Source organism: Dama dama, chromosome 2 (assembly GCF_033118175.1).
Source record: "Dama dama isolate Ldn47 chromosome 2, ASM3311817v1, whole genome shotgun sequence".
Lineage (NCBI taxonomy): Eukaryota > Metazoa > Chordata > Mammalia > Artiodactyla > Cervidae > Dama > Dama dama.
The window spans coordinates 5833593-5857271 of record NC_083682.1 but is presented as its reverse complement, the minus strand read 5'-3'; the positions used below and the strand labels follow the sequence as shown (position 1 = coordinate 5857271).

Sequence of the window (23679 nt, the reverse complement as noted above, 5' to 3'; positions counted from 1 at the left end):
TTTCCCTGACTTATTTCACAAATTATAATGCCCTTCAAGTCAATCCATGTTGCTGTAGATGGCAAAATTTTATGTGTAGGTGTGGCTAAGTAGTAGTTCACAGTGTGTGTGTCTACACACATATTATTGCCATTTGTTTGTTTTTGTTTTCCCTTGCCTTTGGAGTTAGATCCAAAAAGAAATTGCTAAGACCAATGTCAAGGAGCTTATTGCCCAGAAGTTTAATGGTTTCAAATTTATATTTAAGTCTTTCATCCATTTTGAGTTAATTCTGGGGTATGGTAAAAGATAGTGGTTCAGTTTCATTCTTTTGTGTGTGGCTGTCCACTTTTCCCAACGCCATTTATTGAAGAGACTGTCCTTTCCTTGTTATATGTTCTTGCCTCCTTTGTCATAAATCAATTGACCTTGTATGTGAGGAGGTTATTTCTGGGTGCAAATGAATGCTTTCTAAAAATGATTGTTGTGGGAAACCATATTGATTTCAGTGGTATTGCTCTTGCTTTTTGACATACTTGGAACTCATCTTTTGGAGTTCTTTTCTAAGACATGTATATGAAATAAGGTGAGGAAGAGAACTGAGTGATGCCTTTCAAAACACAAACCCATTTAAGAAATTGTCAGCGAAAATAACCAGCTTCCCTTCAAATATAAAGGTACCTAAAAGTATTTTTGAGCATTGGTGGCATTTTTAGAGTAAGTCAGAGGTCTACTAAAAATAGATCTTTGGGCCTTTAAGCTGTGACTTATGGCAACAAACTGCTAGGTAAGAGTGTTATAAGGGTTTTTTTTGCCCAACTTGGAAGAGATAACAGGTATTCATCAGTGTTTCTACCTAAAACTGGTAAATTGAATCTCCCTCTCCTCTGGTGTGTAACTGTCAGTTTTATTTACTTTAATTTTAATTTCTTATTTCTGCTCTTTCCCTGGTCCCATTCCCTAAGACTTTTCTCCAGTGTCTCGTTTTCTTAACGTGTTTATATAAATTCCGGTGCTGTGTAATCAATTCTAGATCATCAGTATCTAAACTTTAAATTCCAGGTTTGGTGGTTCTTAGCACATACTGGGGGTGGGGGCCTTTGGCACCTCAGTCCCCGAGTCCATATTCCTTCCCACCCGGACCTCCCCAATCCGTTGGAACCTCAGTTGATGAGCACTGCGGCAGGCAGGGGAATGGGGACGACCCCGGCAGTGGCAGTGGACAGAGGCCGCAGGGAACCTCACCAGGAAACTAAGGACCAAACCAGCCTCTTTCCATTCCCAGTTTTTTTTCCTGAACCCAAGGCTTGCCGTGCTCCCTGTTTCCTTCTATTTGTGTTGATAAGGAGAGGGGTGTTCTGAGTGAGGTGGTAGATATTTTTTTCTTCATTTAAACTATTTTAATACTCAGAGGGATATGGGAAAGGTAAAGTGAGGAGCTCCACTTGGGTGTAACCAGGTGATGGTAGGGTCTGGGCTAGGCAGGCCCTTGTATAAGCAGTGGAGTGTGTGTGTTCTTTCCCTCCCTGCTGTGCTGCTTCCAGTGGGACCATAGCTCTTACCTTTAGCTGTGCTTGCGGCTCAAGTTAGATTGGAAGGAAGCCATGGAATGTCTCTCTGGAAATCCTTCCTTTGCTAGTATGCCATCTGAGATTCGGCTTCTGATTTTCTCCCATGACACATGCATCTTTTCCCAAAATCTTGAACCCTGGGGTTTTATGTTAACAGGGCTTCCCTGGTGGCTCAGGTGGTTAAGAATCTGCCTGCACTGTGGGAGACCTGGGTTAGGAAGATCCCCTCGAGGAGGGCATGGCCACCGACTCCAATGTTCTTGCCTGGAGAATCCCCTTAGACAGAGGAGCCTGGTGGACTGCAGTCCGTGGGGTTGCAAAGAGTTGGACACAGTGGAGCGACTAAGCACAGCACAGCCTGGAGTTGGGCTCCTTTACCGTTGCCTTCCACGCAAGTTGTCCGGTGTGTGTGTGTGTTACAGAAATTTCAGCAAGTTTAGTACTGGCTAAAGTAAACTATACCAAAAGGTAAATTTGCAGCATAAGCAACATGTTATCTTAAGAAAAAAATTAAAACGGGCAGCTTACCAAGATAATTCACATACCATAAAACTCACCTGTTTAAAGTGTACAACTCAGTGGTTTTTAGTATATTCAAGGTTGTGCAGATGTCATCACTGTTTAGTTCTAGAACATTTTTAATTGCTCCCCAAAGAAACCCACGTTGTTAAGTTACTTTCTATCCCTCTGTCTCCCCAGACCCTAGCATCCATTAATCTACTTTCTATCTCTGTGGATTTGCCTATTCTGGACATATCATGAAAATGAAACTGGTTTTTTGAGGGTAGTGACTGAGTCTGTGGAGCTGCCCCAGGAGCCAGAGCTGTTGTATCTCCTCCTCTTCCACTTCCCGTTGTACACAGTAAAGGTCGTTTGTACAGCAAAAAACTAAAAAATGAAATTATGTAATACATGGTCTGTTGTGTTTGGCATCTTTCACTTATTCCGTTGTTTTCAAGATTCTTCCATGTGTAGCACATAATGGTACTTTGCTCTTTTTTATAGCCAAATAATATTCCATTGTAACAAAATATACCACATTTTTTTAATCCATTCATCAACTGACATTTGGGTTGTTTCTGCCATTTGGCTGTTACAAATAATGTTCTGCTGTGAGCATCTGCATTTTAGATATGTTTTTAATTCTTTTGGATATACACTTAGGAGAATTGCTGAATCATAATTTACTGTTTAACATTTTGAGGAACTGCCAAACTTTTCCAGAATGGTTGCAACATTTTACATTCCCATAAACATTCTGTAAGGGTTCCAGTTTCTCCACATTCTCTTCAACACTTGTTATTGTCTGCCTTTTTGGTAATAGTCATCCTGGTAGGTGTAAAGTGGTATATTGTTGTGGTATTAATTTGTATTTTCCCTAATGACCAATGATCCTAAGCACTTTTTATGTGCTTGTTGACCATTTGTATATTTTCCTTTGAAAGACATTATCTTTAATGCTAAGTATTGATGGTCTGCTCTTTGGAATGCTGTTGTTTAGGTTAACTTTATCTGCTGTAAAAGAGGTTTTGCTTCATTAATTAAAATGTTTTAGTCTATTCTCAAAGGTTGTTTCAGAAAGCTAATCCAGAAGTAGCCTTTCCCATAAAAAAATTATGTTTTGTATCTTGGTCTGTAATGTCTATAAAGACAGTTTGTCCACCCTCTGATAAACAATGGTAGATGAATAAAATGTTTCGTAGGACTTTTCCTGGTGGTTTAGTGGTTAAAACTTTGTGCCCCCAATGCAAGGGGTGTGGGTTCAACCCCTAGTCACGGAACTAAGGTCCCATATGCTGTGTGGTGCAGCCAGGAAAAAAAATGTTTAGTAGACCCTATTTGGTCATATTTTTGTTGAAAATTTATATCTGTAGGCTCAAAGAGCTAGCAATGTAAAATTTACAAGTGGGGAACCTAGTGACTCATTTTAAATTTTGTACATTGTGAGAATATTAGCTGACCTTCATTTGAGAAAAAGATCTACAAAGCAAGGCAAATGGATGCTTAACGTAGCAACTGAAAATCTTGAAGAGGTGTATGATTTCATCCTTCTGTCCCTCTCTTCCCAGCGTGGTACCATGCGACGACGCTATGAAGATGATGGCATTTCAGATGATGAAATTGAAGGGAAAAGAACGTTTGACTTGGAAGAGAAACTCCACACCAACAAATATAATGCAAATTTTGTTACTTTTATGGAAGGAAAAGGTCAGTATCATTTGAATTCAGACCTGCAGCCACCTGATGGAGGTTGTAGACTCTGGGAGCTGTGGGCTCAGCATGTCTGCAGCCAGAATACTCCCTGTTAATGCTGTGATGCTGTTTATCTTTATTTTCTCTTATTACACAATGCCACTCATGCACCAGCCTCCCCCGGCCCCCTAGTCCTACCCCATGAGTCATTCTCTGCTGTATTGGAAGAAGCATGCGTTTATTAGGACAGGAATGTTGGGATTTTTTCCCTAAAGGCCTTTCCTTCGTCTCTCATCCCTTGGTTTGGGTTTAATTAAGAATAGTTCAATAGCAATCCTTTTATGCATGTGCCTGCGCCACCATAACTGAGGTCCCTGTGTGCCATGTAGCTTTGTTCTTCGGCAAACTGACAGGGATGTCATGGTTTGTATTGCAGTGGGCAGAGTTACATGTTAGGCTGTTCAGGCACAGGATGTGATTTCTGCTTGGGATTTATGAGGTGACTCAATAGTACTATCCCCTGTTGGTTAAATTCTGAATTATTGTGGAAATAGAGATTTAGCAAACCCCTTGAGTCCTGCTTCTCAGATGCTTCTTAATAACAAGCATGTATTACCTGACAGCAAAACTGTGTACACAGAAATAGCAAACACCATCTCTTATCGTGTTATGTATTTTATCTTTTTCCAGCTAAACCTCTTGGCCTTTCTAACAATTGTTTTCTTATGGTGACAGATTTTAATGTAGAGTATATCCAGCGGGGTGGTTTAAGAGATCCTCTGATTTTCAAGAATTCCGATGGACTTGGAATAAAGTAAGTGTTCACTGATTGGGTTTGGCTGTAAAGTGGTCACATTACACCCAGGGCTATAGACAGTGCAGTATTGATAATCCAAAGCATAGATAATTGAAGTGTGTCGTTATAGGTAAATGAGAAAATATAGACGAACTATAAAGAAAATAAATTTAAATCTCCTGAAATCTACCACCCTGAATAATCCCTATTAACCTTTTCTCATACATTCTTTTTCCTACATATATATGTTCATCTGTTTATATATGTATAAACATTTATATTTAAAATATATTTTTTAATCCTCAATTTGAAGATTGATGGGGCTTGACTGGGGAGTTCTTAGTTCTTTAAGAAAAAACTCACCCTGACTAGAATAGTTGTGCTGCCCATTATACTTACTGGTGTTTGTTTCATAGGATGCCAGATCCAGACTTCACTGTGAATGATGTCAAAATGTGTGTGGGTAAGTGTTACACTCGAGGCCTTTGAGGGTCTTTGAGGCAAAGATCTAAGATTTACAGCTGAGTCTTAAATCTCTTACTGAGATTTAAGGTTTAGGAGCATTGAAGTGTATATCTATTTGAAGTATATACTGCTTGAAATAGTTTCTTGATTAGATACTACTATTTAGCAACTGAGAATTTTCTCAAAGGTAGTTACCGAAGTTGCTTCATTGAGTACTTCTCATTAGACATACAGCATCTGAACATCTGCCTCTTTCCTACGTTCCAGTTTTATCACTGTGCATCCTTCTTTCTCTCCATGAAGAGCCTGCCTTCCAGGGTAAAATTTCAAAAGTAGAATTGTATTTCTCTGAGCCAAGAATGAAACCTCATCTATGATTCTTGTCCTTCCCTAAAAGCCATAGAGAAATTTCCAGGAAATTTTCACCAGTGCGACATTTGGCAACATGGCTAAGGTTTGAAACTTTGTAAACTGAGAAGTAAATACATTAAAATATCTCTTCGTCATGATTGGTTAACTTGAGTCTTTAATCAGATTTGTATTTCATTAAATTCAAAATTTAGGGGGAAAAAAGCAAATTAGAACACTGTAATTAAAGAAGAAAACTTCTGGTATCACTAAGTGAAAGTCACTCAGTCATGTCCGAATCTTTGCAACCCCATGGACTGTAGCTTGCCAGGCTCCAGGGATTTTCCAGGCTAGAATACTGAAGTGGGTTGCTGTTCCCTTCTCCATGGTCTCTTGCCAACCCAGGGATCGACCCTGGTCTCCCACATTGCAGGCAAATTTTTTACCATCTGAACCACCAGGAAAGGCTTTGGGTCAATTTTCTGTGCATCATTGGTGTTCATTGTGGCACTGAGACATGCCAGGATCCTCAGGAATTCAGAGATGGTTACTCTCATATACATGATAAGGCAGTAAAGTGGATTAAAATGTTTTGGAAATGTTCTAACAAAACGTGAAACAAAAAGGAGCTTTGGATGCTTTCCCCCGGACAACTTCTGTTGTGCCTTGTCCTCTATGCTGAAGTTTCAGTGCAGGCTCTCCCTTTGAGATTAAGTATTGCAGTACTATCTCTTGGCCACTTGAGGGCTTTTTTTCCCACAGTTGAAAAACTGTTTATCCAAGAGGTGAATGTCCGAGGTGGAGGGAGGTTCTCTAAACCCCTGTATTTTTCACTCCCCTACACGTTTCTGTGTTCGATTCCACTTTTCTCCCTGTCACTGTGTATTTCCTATTACTCAGCATAGTCTTTGGGGTGTAATAGATACTCAGTAAATCTGTTTAGTAGTTACTCTTCACAAGGCAGTGTTCTCAAGGGGCTTCAGAAAACCTAATAGTAGAGTACTTATTGGTCTGTTCCTTGACTTTTTTTTCCTGATGACCTCCAGGAAGTAATTCCTTGGATCCATAAGTCAATGGGCCACCACAGCTTTTCTCTATTGGTCAGGCATTCTCATGGGTTTATAGTCCACAGATGACTTGCATCAGAATCATATGTGGTACCTGTTAAAAATATAGACTTCTAGATCCTGTCATAGACTTACAGTATCCACATTTCTGAGCTATACTAAATGTAGAGACTTACTTACTCACTAGTGGGATTTCTTCCCACTTCCTACCACTTTGTCATGTCCTCTGTATGTTTACTGCTAAAAATGGTTGGGGCCCTTCCTAACCTTATATTTTCCAAATAGACCTGTGGATGGTCACAGATAACTTTGTTGTGATTTAAATAAGGCAGTGATTATATTTAAACTGGCAAGACTTGTCAGAAATTTCAGCTTTCTGCTTTGCACCCCAATTTTTTCAAGTCTGGATAGTTTTTTTCTTGTATAACTGATGATTGTTAAAATTCAGTGAACAACATATTGGTGATTACATAATCCATTATTACAAATATACTTTGGGTGATTGAGTCTTCTTTTCAACCTAAAGAATGTTACATCTCCAGTGTCAGTTCATGTCCCCAATAGAAGAAAACCATTCTATCATGGAAACTTTATGTAAGGGGATATGTTGATTTTTAAAGTGTGGACTCATAACTGACAGGTTTCAAATCCCAGTTCCGCTAATTACTACATTTGTAACATTGGGCAAGTTACTTAAATGTGAAGAACAGTGTCTGACACATAGTATGTGCTCAGTTTATGTTAGCTATTACTATGACTGACTGACATTCTTTTATTTAAGTGCTTTGATAGCATTGGCAGAATGGTGTTTGCTTTGATCTACATTCCTAAAGAAAAGCATTTACTTTTTTTTTTAAATTATGGTTAAATACTAATAATTTAATATTTATCATTGTAATAATTTTAAAGTATTCAACTCAGTGACATTAAAAGTATATTCACAATCTGCAGCCATCACTAATACCAAGTTCCTGAAATTCTTAAATCACCCTAAACAGAAACCCCATACCCATTAAGTAGTCATTCCCTGCTCTTGCCTTCCTTCAGGCCCTGGCAACCACTAATCTACTTTTATCTGTAGATTTGCCCATTTTGGATATTTCATGTAAATGGAATGATAAGACATGTAGCCTTTTGTGTATGACTTCTTTCACTTGTATAATGTTAGCATACAATATAGCATACTTCCTTTTTATGGTTGAATAATCCATTCATTGTGTGGGTATGCCACATTTTGTTAATTGATCTATTGGTGGACATTTGAGTTATTTCCACCTTTTTGCTATTGTAATTAGAGCTGCTAAGAGCATTAATGTGTGAGTTTTGTTTGAACACTTGTGTTTGATTCTTTTGGATATATACCTAGGAGTAGAATTGCTGGGTCATATGGTTATTCTAGGTTTAATTTACAGAAGAACCATTAAGCTGTTTTCTGTAGCAGCTCTGCCATGTTATACTCCACCCAGCACAGTCTGATTTCTCTGCATCCTTGCCAGCTCTTATATTCCTTTTACTTTTATTATGGCCATCCTAGTGGGTGTGAAGTGGTATCCCAAGGCATTTTTAATTTAGCATTTGCCTTTTCTTCCACGTAATGAAAGTTCAGTCTGTTATCTTACATTATCAGTTATCTTTTTATGTGTATCCTGCCATATCTGCTTTGTTGTGACCATATTCTTGTCATCTTGCCTATTATCTCTTAAACCTAACTAGACCGTAAACTCCTTGAGAGCAGGGCACCAGGTCCTAACACTATCCTTGGTCTATCCACCAAGGCTAGGTATATATAGTAGGTGTTTGTTTCTTACAAATTGAATAGTACTCTTAATATTCCTATGGCAGCTTTTTCTTTTCTCCCCTCCTTGACCACTATTTTCTTAACTTTTTAGCTGGACTGCCTCTCCATATCTTCTCATATGCTATTACCTCTCCTTGGAATTCTCACTGTTGAATCTTATTGAAGTTCTCTTTAGTCCTCCAGGCCCAACTCAAATGTCTTCTCTTCCCTCTCTTTTTCTAAAAGCCTTCTCCAATCAGTCTAGTTAAAACAATTTTTTTCTTTTGATTTTTCTTTTATTTTTACTGCCGTTTAATTAATTAGCATCTATTTTATGTCAAACATTTTACTTCATTGACTAAATCCTTACATTGGCCCACAAGGTGATATTTTTCTCCAGTTACAGAAGAAAATATTAAGGTTTAGAAAAATTAAATAACTTGCCTAAATAATATTAGAGCTGAGACTTAAACTTAGGTCTGTTAGACTCTGAGGCTGTTGTTTCCTCCCCTGCTATGTTATGCTGCCTCTTTGGCATTCTGTCTTCTGTTGTGGTTGTTATAGTTGGTTGAGAATCTTGTGTCCATTAAGATGTTTTATAATTCAGTAAATTTTTATGGAATGTATGAAATTTATCATCTATGAATGGTACTTAGTACTTAAAATTGTCAGGATTGAGATATTGAATAAAGATTCAACACCTGACCATGTAGTAAACATGCCGTAGGGAGTGATTGTTTTTAGTATTAATCACTGTCACTCTCATTCTCTCTGATTTGGTTTTCTGTTGATTACCTTTTCAAGTGACAGCTGTCTCGTGTCTATTTATTGCTGAATACTGTAAAGGAAAAAGAATAGTTTGTTTACTTTGATTTGTATCTTATATTCTTAATATATTTAAGGATATTAGTGGCTCAGTAGACATGATCAGTGCATCTTTCATGGCAGGGAGTCGTCGTATGGTGGATGTCATGGATGTGAACACACAGAAAGGCATTGAAATGACCATGGCTCAGTGGACACGCTACTATGAGACCCCAGAGGAGGAGCGAGAAAAACTCTATAATGTCATCAGCCTAGAGTTTAGCCACACCAGGCTGGAGAACATGGTGCAGAGGCCCTCCACGGTTAGTCTAATCATTGTCTCCACATTGTCACCACGAGGGTTGTTTATACACTGGGAAAAGTTCTTAAACATAGCAGGATGAAGATGAAGATTTACAAGAAAATTTAAAAAGAATAACTTGTGTTTTTCGAGCGTTCATCATTTCCAACATCACTTGATTTTTTTTTATAGGGTGAGGCCATTCTGATAATTTGGGAACTTTGTCACTTACATGTAATGGGGAAGAGTCTTAACATTCACTCTGATAAGAACTGTAAATAGGAAGTTTGCCTAGTAAATTTCTATCCTATAGGTTTATACTTGCAGAGATGCTTGGGAGAAAAATGATTTAGAGGCAGGTGAGTAGATTCTGTTGGATGATTAGTAGTAACAGATTGACAACCCAGCATGGGGGAAAGTTAGTTTTTGATGCTTAACTTTCCTGAGGTAGATACTGATTTAACCCCTCTCTTATACGAAGGTGGCAATCTATAAGATCCTTTCCTTGAGGGGGATTGGTTTCACTTTTAAAATATACCTAGTCATTTTTGGACCACTTTTATTCCTGTCTCAAAACTCACTTGAGTCAGGTATTCCATCTGGAACAACAGAATTTGTAATGTACTATTATTTTAAACATTATTTTAAAGTCTCAGTGTTTTATCCTGTCTCCATTTAAATTATCCTAATTATACCCTTTGACTTTCAAAGTTAAAATGTGGTTAATTGGTTACAATAATGTCATTTACATATACATATACATACATACCTTCAACTTACTAGATAGTTTCATTATTATCACTAACTCATTGGTATGTACAGACCAAGGGAAAACGTCTGTCAGTGTGATGTAAAGAGATCCCCAGTCTTGACATGAAAGAAGAAATGAGGCAGAGAAGGAAGACCAGAATCCCAGGCAAGAGGAATAGTATGTGCAAAAGTAGGTGCAGGGAGAGTAATCTGGACAACTTTAAACTGTCCATTGTGGGTGGTAGCATGAAGTGAGATTCTCTCAAGAGGAGAGAGATGGCTTCTGCTGTCATCCCAGCAGTAACTGAGAAGTAGATGAAGAAGTAGCAGATATAATGTGCAAGTTTCGTGATGGGGAAATTAGTTCATGGAAGGCCATGAGCTGTTTTTGCAGTGTGTGATTTGATTATGTCCCAGTTTGGCCTCGTATTGGTACAGAACAGGTAGAAACTGGTGATTATCCATCCTGGAGACTTGTTCTCAAACAGATGTGACCATTTAGTAAAAGGCCTATCCAGAGCCTAAAGAGTAACCTAAGAAAAAGGTGTGAACACCTTATTACAGTATTCTTTTGGTAGTCAGATAATACCCAATAATATCAAACAAAAAGAGGACAGAGAGTGACTTACTGCTGCAGGTGAGAATTCTAGCCAGAAAGATTCAACTATCTCTGAGTGAACACTTGACAAAAAAAATACTCATGTGTTCCTAATTGTCCTCTTCCTGTCCAGACATAAGAACTTATAGTAAGTATATTGAACAAGTCAGTTATTCTTTATTCTGGTAAAGGCTTTCCAAAGGACAGTTCCAGGAGATGGGAGATCCTGGCCACTACACTAAGAGAGCAGAAGATAGGTTTTTTTTGATGAGAAGAAAGAAACCTGGAGCTCAGTCAGTGTTCCTAGGCCCAGTGGATGCTTGGTTAAAGCTCTTGGATCCCTGAGTGGAAATTCTTTGAAATGGGACAGAAAGTGAATCTTCATAGTTGTTCCTCATCTTGCTTATTTAAACTTGCATGTCATCAGTGACCCCTTCCAAAAACTCACGGTTTACATCTGAGTGTCCACTGGACATTTGCCTATATCATTACACACAGATTGTATGCATTTATCTAGATCCATGTTGTAAGGAAATAAATGATGAAATATATACAGACATAAGTTATAGAGCTTACCAGATACATCTTTTTTATAGCCATAAGTTAGATACCTGCAGCACCAGCACTTTGCTGAATCCATGGTTGTTTGACTCAGCTCCTTAAGACTGTTTCTTAGAGTTCAGTGGTTGGGTGCAGACATTTGAAGATATAAGACATGTTATGATTCAGTGTAAAGTGTTTAAATAAGTTCATACTGTTTTCATTTCTCATTTCTTTCAACACATATTATTTAAAACAGATTCCTGGACTTCCCTGGTGATACAGTGGTTAAGACTCCATGCTTCCATTGCAGAGGGCATGGGTTCAGTCCCTAGTGGGGGAAGTTCCCCATGCTGTGTGGTGTGGCCAAAGGAAAAAAGCAGATTCCTAAACTTTGATAACATTTCAAAAAATTTTAACATGTTTTTACATGTTATCCTCACAATATTCCTTTGAGGTAATTATCCTCATTTTACGGATAAGTTCCAGAACCTCACATAAGATCTTGAGAAAACATGATAGACCTGGAACTTCTGATTCCTAACCCAGTAGGTTCTATAGCACATTGCTCATGTAAGGCTGCAAATCCCTATGGAATTCTTTTCTCCTCCCCTCTCCTTTCCTTTTCTTAAATGTTTGGTATCTTGGCTCTTCTAGCAGTTTGTCTTTCAATAAGTTTACAGGAATCTTCCAGACAGTGCCTTTTATCTCCACCCCGCAACCCCCACCCCCGCCGGTATAGCTGGTTATGCCAGTCTGCCACACAGAGGGGGTTTTGTTGGGCACTACTGCCTCATTTAATGACTTTTCTTAAATGACTTTGTTTTGATTAGTGTTATCTTTGTGTTCATGCTGGTGGAACCATTAGTCTTTATTTTCACTTAATAATTATATCTAGAATGTTTGCCTGTTGACTCTAAATTTACCAACAGATTGTTTGCTTGCTGGAAGTTAAATTGTAGTATTTCAGTATGTGTTTTGAGAATTTCTGTTTTTCTTGACTTTAGCATTCTCTTTAATCCCAACCTAAATGTTCTTCCTCCTTTTAAAGGTGGATTTCATTGACTGGGTAGACAATATGTGGCCAAGGCATTTGAAAGAAAGTCAGACTGAATCAACAAATGCCATCTTGGAGATGCAGTATCCTAAAGTGCAGAAGTAAGTGGCTTACCCTGCATTTTCTTTAGTGTGCTGTGGGAGACCAGAGTGACAGCAAGGAATGGGTCCTCCCTTAGCAGCCTCGCTTCATGTCCCAAGAGAGTCAAGTTTAGTTCCAAAGGAAGCGGGTATGTAAGAGCCCCATAGCCGTGGTAACATAAAGGAAAACACACTTTTCTTCTGATACTGTGATGACTTGAGATTGCATTCCTCTCACCAACTGGGAGTTTATATCAGGTGGAAGATGGAGCAGAGTACACAGGGGAGAGTGTGGCATTGTGGTGGGAAAAGTCTCCTTTTTCTCATCAGTGCACTAACGCTGCTACTTTTTTTGGGTCAGGTACTGTCTGATGAGTGTTCGAGGCTGCTATACTGACTTCCACGTGGACTTCGGTGGTACCTCTGTTTGGTATCACATCCATCAAGGGGGAAAGGTATGGTCACAGTTGTGATGGGGATTGGAATCTGAAGCCGATTATATGACTTAGCTTCAGTTCATGCATGCTTCATATACCCTGAAAACTAGTCTATTAGGAGATACACACACACGTATCTGGAGAGAATCATGGATTAAGTTGACTTTCTTGGCTAGAATCCAGTAGAAATTGGTATCCATCTAGCCCATTTTCCTTTTACTGATATTGGCACCAGTACTTAGTAAACTTTAACAGTCCTGTTTCTATATTCCCAAAGCAGAATTCTCCAGAAGGCGGCAAGGAAGTGGTTTTAAGAGGAAAAGATAACTTCTCTGCATGGAAGTATAGTAAATAGTAGAAGGGAACACAAGGTGCGGCAGATTGACAATGAAATCAGCGAATTGGGAACCAGACCACTTTTCCCTATATAGAGGCATTGATTGGTCTGAAATGTAGCCAGAGGAAGCCTTTAAGTCCTGTCAGGGGATATAAATAGATTTCGAAAGATTATCCTCATTCATAAAGCCTTATATTCCAGCTTCTGAATGCTGTGTGAGAATGGAAATGTAGAATTAATATCAGAGGTTTATAGTATTACACTCTTGTTGTTACCCTTTTTTTCTTGTAAGAAGTAAAAGCATTTATGAGAGAAAAGTAGAACTGGAATGAAAACAGATGATGCTTTTAAAATGTGAGGGCTGAATTAGAACAGCTATATCTCTAAATCCAGAGTCACTGTGTTTACTTTAAATCCATTTAAATGGTGTCCTGAGTTTTGTCCTTTTGATCTTGGTTACTACCTTGGAATCGAGCAACCCAGGCCTGTCTTTTGAAGATACTGTATACCTAACTAACTGAGGCCAGCCAGCTAGGGGCAATAAAGGGACTCCTAGGTGACAAGCTTAATGCCCTCCTTCTCTCTGAGTCCTGTATAGGTTCCGGGTTCTACAATCAAACCCCAGGGAAGCCCTAATGCTGTTTGATCAAGTGGAGGACAGAAAAGGTCTACTTCCCTGAGGCCTCTAGAATTTCCCAAATGGTCAAGTTCTGTAGGCTGGGAGGATTGCTTGCTTCTCTTCTACCTGTTGGTCTTAACTTGTACCTGTTTTATCAGTTGAGGGAGACGACTGGGTCATGTCAATGGCTGTTAACAGACTGAAGTTTTTTAACTCACAGGTCTTCTGGCTCATCCCCCCTACAGCCCACAACCTGGAGCTGTACGAGAATTGGCTGCTGTCAGGGAAACAGGGAGACATCTTTCTGGGTGACCGGGTATCAGATTGCCAACGCATTGAGCTCAAGCAGGGCTATACCTTCGTCATTCCCTCAGGTAAGCAAGATGGAAAAAAGTGAGTTGTCTACCCTAGCCAGTCTTCTTTTCTTAAAGAAAAGGAAATTGATAGATTATCACTAAGAATGGTTGTGATGCTGAAGTGGGCAGAAAACAGTCAAGTATTCTTTCTTGTCCTTACTGAGTAAATGCAGAGAATTTTTTTTCAAGGCCGTGGTTTTCCACTAAAAGTATGTATGAGAATTGCCAGTAGAGGCGCTTCAGATCTACACATTTGGGCCCCACTTTATCCTTAGCTATTCAGAATCTATGGATAAGACCTATTTTGCAGGTGATAAACAGCCCTGATTAAGAATTTCTTCCTCTGCTAAGTGACAACTGTGAAACCTAGAGTGCTGGATTAGTGCTAGTTTTTATTAGGTAACTAAATTCCAAAATAAGTACTTGGAGGGAGCAGAGATTTTGGAGTCACAGACCTTTATTAGAATTCTGACTATACATTTACCTGCTAATACTACTTTGGTCAAGTATTTAAAGCCCTTTCGTTTTGTTGGGAGGAGTAAATGACAACACAAGTAACTTCTCTTGTGTTGAGCCTGGTTCATATTAAGTGCTCCAGAAAATGCAGGTACCAGGTTTACTGTATACTAAACACTTGACATGGATTTTCTCACCCAGTACTTAACAGCCACACATGTAAAGTATAATTTATCCTGGATTTACAGAGGATATTGAGGTTACAAGAGATGAAGTAACTTGACCAGCCATGAAGAGGCAGAATTAGGGTAAAAAGTGTGATCTAGAAGTCTTGTGCTCAGGCTCTGTGAGAGCCACGCTGCAGTGAGTGCTTATAGCCTCTGCTGTCTGTTCCCTTTCTCCTAGGCTGGATTCACGCTGTGTATACTCCTACAGACACGTTGGTGTTTGGAGGCAATTTTTTGCATAGCTTCAATATCCCCATGCAGTTAAAAATATACAACATTGAAGATCGAACACGGGTAAGTAACTATGTAAGAATTGAATGTGAAGAGGTTTCATATATCTCTTTTTACTCTGCTTACTGTGTGACACTCAAACTATTATACTTTAATATATAAATGTGTACACTGCCTTTCTCAACTGGGGTTCCATGAGAGAATTAAACTTTGTAGAAAATGATTTGTGTGTCTTATTTTGTCAGTTTTCCATAGGGTGTTACAAAGCTGATAAATCATCCTGGATATATAGGGGGAAAGTTACATGCAGTAGATACCTTAAGGCAAGAGTTGACAAATTTTTTTGTAAAGAACCAGATAGTAAATATTTTAGGTGTTGTGGGCCATACAGTATCTGTCACAAGCACTTACTCTGCCTTGTAGAATGAAGCCCTTAAACAAGTGAGGATGGCTCAGATATATACAATTGTATTTATGGACACTGAAATTTGATTTCATGTAATTTTCTTCTTTCACAAAATTCTCTTTTAGTTAGATTCCGCCTTACCCCCCACCATTTAAAAGTGTAATATGTTAATGATTGATGAATCTTGGGAAAGCTATAAAAGTCTTAGTGGTACTGCTCTATAAACTTTCTGGTGGATTTGAAAGTTTTCAGGATTAAAAATCAAAAAATAATTAATGAAGAATTCATAATTTTTAGAAGGAATGGTTACTGACTAGTTTACTGTGAACATGATCAATTAACCATTTTGGTGCCTATTTTGAAACATGTATTTTGGTTAGAGCTACCTATTATGTAAATATTATACATAAGATACGAGATTGTTGCTGTCGGAGTTACAGAGATTGCCCTGTTAGAAGAGAGGATACAGTGCTTTTAAAATAAATTTTATAGAAGTGAATTTTATAGAATTTTATAACTTGTTTGTTAAAAATAGTGAAACTACAGAAGATACAATAGTAGTTTAGTAAGTTTGAAGTTAAAGTAACAGTAAAAATAGTTTAAATGTTTTAAAAGAGAAAAATCACATAATTTCATAGTAAAATACTCTTACATAACTCAAAATGATTTTGCGATAATACCATCTACCCTGTTGTAAGGTTCAATATGAAAATATTTTTTAAAAGCATTTCCTTTTTTGGCTAAAAATTGCCATTATGCCCATTGCTTAATTGTTTGCTCAGTTTGAGGGAAGAAAGGAGGATATATATTCAAAACTATAGGTAAAATGAGCACCTTAACTCTGCATGAAAGAGTCTCCTGCAGACTGTTCAACTGATAATAACTAATCTTGGTTTATCTATCTAATTTTCCTAGACTTTGTTTATCAGAAAATGTCAAATTTCAGTATCTAACAGACATACTATTCCATTTTTCCTACATATGACTTAATTCTTTCCTTCCAAATAAGGAACTCTCTGTGTTTCCGTGAAATTTCACTGGATCCTTTACACATGTCCACAGAAGTTTTTGGTTTTTTTTTTTTTGCTTTCTACACCCAAGCTTTTACATTGCCAGTACCAACCTGACATACATTTATTATGTTACCAACTTCTTTAAACTTACAAAGTTTAACTTAGAATGTATAGAGAATGCTTTAGTAAAGAAGTATAAAATATGTTATAAATTTAATGCAATATGTTAGTTACTTTTGCCATGCCAGTGTAGAAATATACTATTTGAATTGAGTATTGTTAGTTCTATTGATAGTGCTTAAAGGCTCAATAATTTTATAATTAATATTAAAATTTTTTTTTTCAAAAATTCTAACCCAGCCTTAGAAATTGATGTGCTCTGTGGTGTCTAGCAGCATGGGTAAAATGGGGGAAAACAAATGTAATGGGGTAGTTTGGGTGTATGATGTCTTGGCTATTATTAGTACAGTCTCTTGAGTTCCAAGTGAAAAATTAAAAGTGTAATGCCCATTTTATATTTTATTTTACTTTATTTTATTTTCTTGTCAGCACTACTCCGTTGTCAACAGAGTTTCAGAGGGTTTAGAATTTGGGGTTGTCCTAAAGACCTTTCCCAAAGTCTTTTTTAAAACTTAAAAGGCAAGCAGAGAAGCGCAGTGTATTATGTTTAATTTTGGGGGGATCAAGTATCTATTAATTCTTGTGTTCCCTCCTGCTGTACCAAAAGTAAATTAATTTTATTTTCAAACAAGGGAGGAGAAACCTCTTCTAGTTGTTGAAGCTCTAGTGGCATCAGAGACTAAGATTCAGAGCCTAAAACCTTTGCATTGGAAAGCTAATAAAAAATACGTCTCTCCTGCCTTGCAATGAGGGAGGTGATCTCCTTATTCCCCAAAGATGCCCTGTGACCTAGTGAAGGGTTTTGAAAAGGGATGTCCATCTGAGTCTCCTTGATTTGGGAAGATTGCCTGACATGGAGCTTTGAAAAGTAGGTGGGAACATTCTCAGGAGTTACATGTTCAGATCAATCCTAAAAATATTGTTTTCCTTATCCTTTTGAAAGAAGCCCTTTCTGAAAGAAGACAGGCAGAATATACAAGCATACCTCAGAGATCTGGCAGGTTTGCTTCAGTACTACTGCGATAAAGTGAATATTGCCGTAAACTGAAATCACAGGAGTATTTTTCTTTTTCCAGTGTATATAAAAATTATATTCACATTATACATAGTCTGTTAGTTATTTTTACATTATTTGTTGTCTGTTAATGTACAGTGGCATTATGTCTTAAAAAAAAGTATGTACTTTAAAGATACTTTATTGCAACAAAATTCTGTAAAGCAGTTATCCTTCAATTAAAAAATGATTAAGAAAACAAAATAGACAAGAGTTAAAACAGAAAAAAAGCAATACTTTACTGCTAAACAGTGCCAGTCATCATCTGACAAATGCAAGGTTGCTATAAACCTGCAATTTGTTTAAAAAAAAAAAGGCCACAATATCTATGAAACTCGGTAAAGTAAAGCGCAGTGAAATGAGGTATGCCTGTATTTAAGATAATCTCCATGGTTGATCTTGAGCCATACCGATTTGCCGGTTCCTTGACCATGATAAATCAGAAGGGCAATTATTTTTATTATAATTCACCTGGAATAATTTCATACTATTTTGGGGAAGAATGGAAAGAAAGCTAAAGATAGCAGCTGATGAGGCCACATGGAATAGTAACCTGATTTGCGGACATACCATCTTAGTATAGAGTACAAAGTACGGAGCAGGCAAGCTGAGAGCTAATAGTGGGCGGAAATACTCAGTCTAGTGTCCTAGATGAGGTATAGCTTGGGAATGCATCTCTAATCATACTTTCATGTATGTAAGGACATAATAAAAACATTTTCCATTATATTCTGTGTTTCATGGCCTTCTGATTCAGGGTACAGGCAAGAATGGTTGATATATACAGTAAGTATATTGTGCCTTGCTAACATTTTACTGTCTGTCTCAAAACTTCTTTTTGATGCTTTCCCACTCAACAAGACAGCTTCTTGATAGTTCTAAGTGGTCTTTCCAAGTACCTGTTATCTTTAGTGATGATTTCCGAAGACCAACATTTTTTAAGTTGAGAGATTCACTTAAATTCTTGCTCCACATGGCAACCTAGGATTACATGTTAACTAGAGAGAGTTTTTCCTGGGCTAATTATTGGAGTGATTGTTTGTTACTCTCTTTCCTGAAAAATTGTTATTAGCTTGATTTTCTCATTATTTTATTCCCTTGTTAGGTTCCTAATAAGTTCCGCTATCCATTCTACTATGAGATGTGTTGGTACGTGTTGGAGCGCTATGTGTACTGCATAACCAACCGCTCTCACCTAACTAAGGAATTTCAGAAAGAGTCCCTTAGCATGGGTAAGTGTCCACCTACATGAACTTCCAAGATACTCCACAGGACTGAGGGTAAGGCCAGAAATACTCCACAGGCTATTCCCCAGTTGTTTTTTTTTTATGATTTATCTTTTTACTTATCTACTTAGAAGTACCGAATCCACTCATTGAAGTTGAATACTGGTTACAATTGATCCTCCTACCCAGATGTGAATTATTAGGGCTAAATGAAATATTCTGGATCTCATCTGGTGTTAGTATTTTGCTCCTCAAGAAAGTAATCAGTTGGAAATTGATCAAGTGGTTAGGACTCCGCACTTTCACTGCCGTGATCCAGGTTCAATTCCTGGTTGGGGAACTAAGATCCTGCAAGCAGCTCTGTATGGGCAGAAAAGAAGTCTTAACATGTTTTATTGTGTAAAGAGTGGTCTTTGGCACAATAAAAACTAGGATTGCATCATCAGAGTTACTCTTAACTGTATTTCAGGCACCAAACTAAGCAGTCTGTATACAGTAAGTTGTTATTACCTGTGAGGTGTATATATATATTTATCCATATTTTACAAATGGTGACATCAAGGTTCAAGGAAATTAAAAAACTTGCTCATGATCTAAGAGTTAATAAATGGGAATGTTAAATCATGTTGGTAAGATTCTAAAATGTATATTCTTCTGAGTTTTAATGTCTCCCTAACTTACATCAAGAGAAATATTTTATTGGATGTCAAGGTAGTTTCAGTTACACATTTTTAGGCTATTCCATTCCTTGAAAATAAAGAGGAGCCAACACTGCCATATCCTATGGTCATGTAAGCAAAATACTTTTTTGCCTTAGCATTTCCTCTGAGGATAATTGATGTTGTCATTTGAAAATAAAACATGCTCAACAATATGTGAAAGCAGGATACAGAATTGTATATATAGCATGATCCTAATTTTGTTTAAAAATATGTCAAGTTGTAGTTATACACATATGTATAGAAAAAGATGGAAAGAAGATCCATCACACTGTTGAGTTTCTCCAAGGGTGGAGAATACAGGATGACTGACTTCTTTGCACCTTCTTATATTTTCTAAATTATTAATAGTCAGCATTTATTACTTTCATAATAAAAGATGAGTTAACATTTTAAAATTCTTTTATCAAAACTTTTTTTTGACTATCAAAATCTTTCTTTTAAAAAATATTCATGTTGTTTTATTAACCATGTTGCTAAGATTTTGATTCCAAAGCTTAATTTTATGGCCAAAATTTTGAACAAAGGCAGTTTTTAAATATATATGCTTCATGTTTTTGTTGTTTAGTTACTAAGTCATGTCTGACTCTTTCACAACCCCATAGACTGTAGCCTGCCAGGCTCCTCTGTCAGTGGAATTTTCCAGGCAAGAATACTGGAGTGGGTTGCCCCTTCCTTCTCCAGGGGATCTTCCCTGACCCAGGGATCGAACCTGTGTCTCCTGCATTGGCAGGCAGATTCTTTACCACTGAGCCACCAGGGAAGCCAGTGTGCTTCATATTAGTACTAGTCTTTTAAAAGATAATGAGATCATCATCCTCAAATTAAGTTTGAACTTGAAACTCATTTACAGCTATTTTCATGGGTAACTTATTTTCAGCACACTGTTTATTAAAGACTGCACCCTTCCCAATCTTAAAAATTCAGTTGACTGTTGCCTCAGTTATCCTATTAACTCAGGATCCTATTTTTACCTGTAACTGATTTTCAGCAGTAGACAAATGGGTTGGAATAGGGAAGACCATTTTTAAACTGTGGTAACTTTGTCATTTATAACATTAGGGTCCCTCGATTACTACCTATTTCTCTTGTTGATCACATGGCCAAGTGGCACATTCATACCACATTTTTTCTTCATACTGGCAGATTTGGAGTTAAATGGGTTGGAGTCTGGAAACGGGGATGAGGAAGCAGTAGACCGAGAGCCCCGGCGTTTGAGCAGCAGACGTTCTGTCCTCACCAGCCCTGTAGCCAACGGGGTCAACCTGGATTATGATGGACTGGGCAAAACCTGCCGAAGTCTTCCAAGTCTGAAGAAAACTTTGTCTGGGGACTCATCTTCTGACTCTAGCCGGGGTTCCCAGAATGGCCAAGTGTGGGATTCCCAGTGTAGCCCCCGAAAGGACCGACAGGTGCATCTGACCCATTTTGAGCTTGAAGGCCTTCGTTGCCTTGTAGATAAATTGGAATCTCTGCCACTGCACAAGAAATGCGTCCCTACAGGGATAGAAGACGAAGATGCTCTCATTGCTGATGTGAAGGTAAGGGTTCGTTGTGTTGCATAACGGCTACTAACCTGACTAGGACAGTCAGTATCTGGATTCTGAGAGAAAATTCGGGAGTTTGGGGTGATCTTGGTTCAACCAGAAAGAAGTTAAGAGTGTGTGTGTGTGTGTGTGTGTGTGTGTGTGTGTGTGTGTTTGGGCTGTACAGTGTTTCAGTTCCTAAAATGAGGTTAGGTCCCTATTAGAAAAATGCAAACATCTGTATGTTCAGTTAGGATTTAAATCTAATCTTAAAAATGCAGATATCAGGCTGACCCTAGAAAAAGGGTGAGCCTGAGAAAAATGTTTATATTAAGAAATGTTATTTAGAACTTGTTACACTCCGATAAAGAGGCCTATTTCAGAACAAAAATGACCAGTAAAATCTCTGGCAGTCTTATCCCAAGCACATTTGTTGTTGTTGTTCAGTTGCGAAAGTGAAAGTGAAGTTGCTCAGTGGTGTCTGACTCTGCGACCACATGGACTGTAGCCTACTAGGCTCCTCTGTCCGCAGGATTTTCGAGGCAAGAATGCTGGAGTGGGTTGCCATTTCCTTCTCCAGTCTTGTTCAACTCTTTACAACCCCATGGACTGCAGCATGCCAGACTCCCCTGTCCTTCACTGTCTCCTGGAGTTTGCTTAAGCTCATGTCCATTGAGTCAGTGATGCCATCCAACCATCTCATCCTCTGTCACCCCCTTCTAACTCTTGCCCTCAGAACTCCAATACTTTGGCCATCTAATGCCAAGAGCTGAGTCATTTGAAAAGACCCTGATGCTGGGAAAGATTGAAGGCAGGAGGAGAAGGGGACGACAGGATGAGATGGCTGGATGGCATCACCAACTCAATGGACATGAGTTTGGGTAAACTCCAGGTGTTGGCGATTGACAGGGAGGCCTGGTGTGCTGCAGTCCACGGGGTCGTAAAGAGTCAGACACTACTGAGCGACTGAACTGAACTGAGCTTCAAATTTACCTACATTAAGACTTAAATACATTGGGGCAACTTCTGAGAAAAGTGTCATTTTAAATGTAATTCATCTTACTGCCAAATCAAGTTTCTTCATGTTGTATATTTTTCTTCTTTCTCAGTAAGTCTCCCAGCATTCATTTCAGTTCAGGCGCTCAGTCGTGTCCGACTCTTTGCAACCCCATGGACTTGCAGCACGCCAGGCTTCCCTGTCCATCACCAACTCCCGGAGCTTACTCAAACTCATGTCCATTGAGTCGTGATGCCACCAACTATCTCATCCTCTGTCATCCCCTCCTCCTCCCACCTTCAGTCTTTGCCAGCATCAGGTCTTTTTCAAATGAGTCAGTTCTTCACATCAGGTGGCCAAAGTATTGAAGTCTCAGCTTCAGCATCAGTCCTTCCAATGAATATTCAGGACTGATTTCCTTTGGAATGGATTGGTTGGGTCTCCTTGGTGTCTAGGGGACTCTCAAGTGTCTTCTCTAACACCACAGTTCAAAAGCATCAATTTCTTTAGCACTCAGCTTTCTTTGTAGTCCATCTCTCACATCCGTACATGACTACTGGAAAAACCATAGCTTTGACTAGACGGACCTTTGTGGCAAAGTAATATGTTTGCTTTTTAATGCTTAGTAATCTTCAAAGTCCTACCCACTCCTCATATATTGGTCTCAAAGAAACGAATTTATTTTTAGGGAATCCAGGTTTGAACTCTTTGAACTGGAGAGAGTTCTAGTAAATCTTTTCTCATATATCTCATATGAAACCAGTGCGGACTACCCCAGAGATCCAGTGGTTTAGACTGAGCTTCCACTGCAGGAGACATGGGTTCAGTCCCTTATCAGAGAACTAAAATCCCACATGCCACCCTGTGTAGCCCCAAAAAAGTGACCATTAATACAAACATGAAAAAGTCTTTAAATCACTGTTTGGAATTACGTCTTCAGCACAGGGCATGGGTATGTGTATTAGAAAGCCAGTTAACCATTTGTAACGTGTTATTTTTAAAACCTTTTGTATAGATTGTTTTAAGCCACAGAAAAATTTATAAGGAATAATTTTATGTGACTTTAAGGAAGATGGGCTAAATATCTCATAGTACAGCTTTTTTATTCCTCATCCTTATACAAGTGTTTCTTGGCTACCACTAAACAACGAGCTGAGGTTCTCCTTACCTTCTGCCAGGTACCTCAGGAAGGAACTCCAAAGACTGGGCTAAGACCTAGACTTCTAATTTTTTTATTTTTTTCTTTCTTCAGTTGACATTCTAAGTATATCTTATTATTTATACATCATTGAAATGATAAAAACTTTAAGAGACTAAAAGGATTGGTAACCTAGTGAGGTTGGTCCTCTCCATAGTGATAGAACCTAGGCAGTTAGTTTTATAGTTTAGTTTTATAAATTTTTTGTAGACAAGGCAGGTGGTACTGTGGCTTGTGTTTGTGGGAGGAAATAACTAAGTTCCAGGTAGGTGTGGTCCTGTATCTATAATGATTGATATACTGCACCAGAACAAGCTTAGCCATACTTTCCTGTATTCACGAGCCAGTTCCCAAACTCACTTCCTACCCCTGAGTGAACAAAGGACACTTTTTTTTGTTTTTCATTGTGATGGGCCATATATATTTTCCTG

At 38.3% G+C, this 23679-nt stretch overlaps 1 protein-coding gene across 2 annotated transcripts in view; it reads left to right on the top strand.

Annotated features, from left to right (window-relative positions):
• KDM2A (lysine demethylase 2A) overlaps positions 1-23679 on the top strand; it is an 88313-nt gene that overhangs the window by 44090 nt on the left and 20544 nt on the right. For both annotated transcript variants that reach the window (XM_061162759.1, XM_061162767.1), the window contains exons 3-12: positions 3620-3758; positions 4479-4557; positions 4956-5002; positions 9145-9323; positions 12241-12347; positions 12688-12781; positions 13940-14093; positions 14937-15052; positions 18688-18814; positions 20674-21068. In XM_061162759.1, coding sequence (XP_061018742.1) covers positions 3620-3758; positions 4479-4557; positions 4956-5002; positions 9145-9323; positions 12241-12347; positions 12688-12781; positions 13940-14093; positions 14937-15052; positions 18688-18814; positions 20674-21068 — 1437 coding nt within the window. The remainder of the gene's footprint in view (positions 1-3619; positions 3759-4478; positions 4558-4955; positions 5003-9144; positions 9324-12240; positions 12348-12687; positions 12782-13939; positions 14094-14936; positions 15053-18687; positions 18815-20673; positions 21069-23679) is intronic.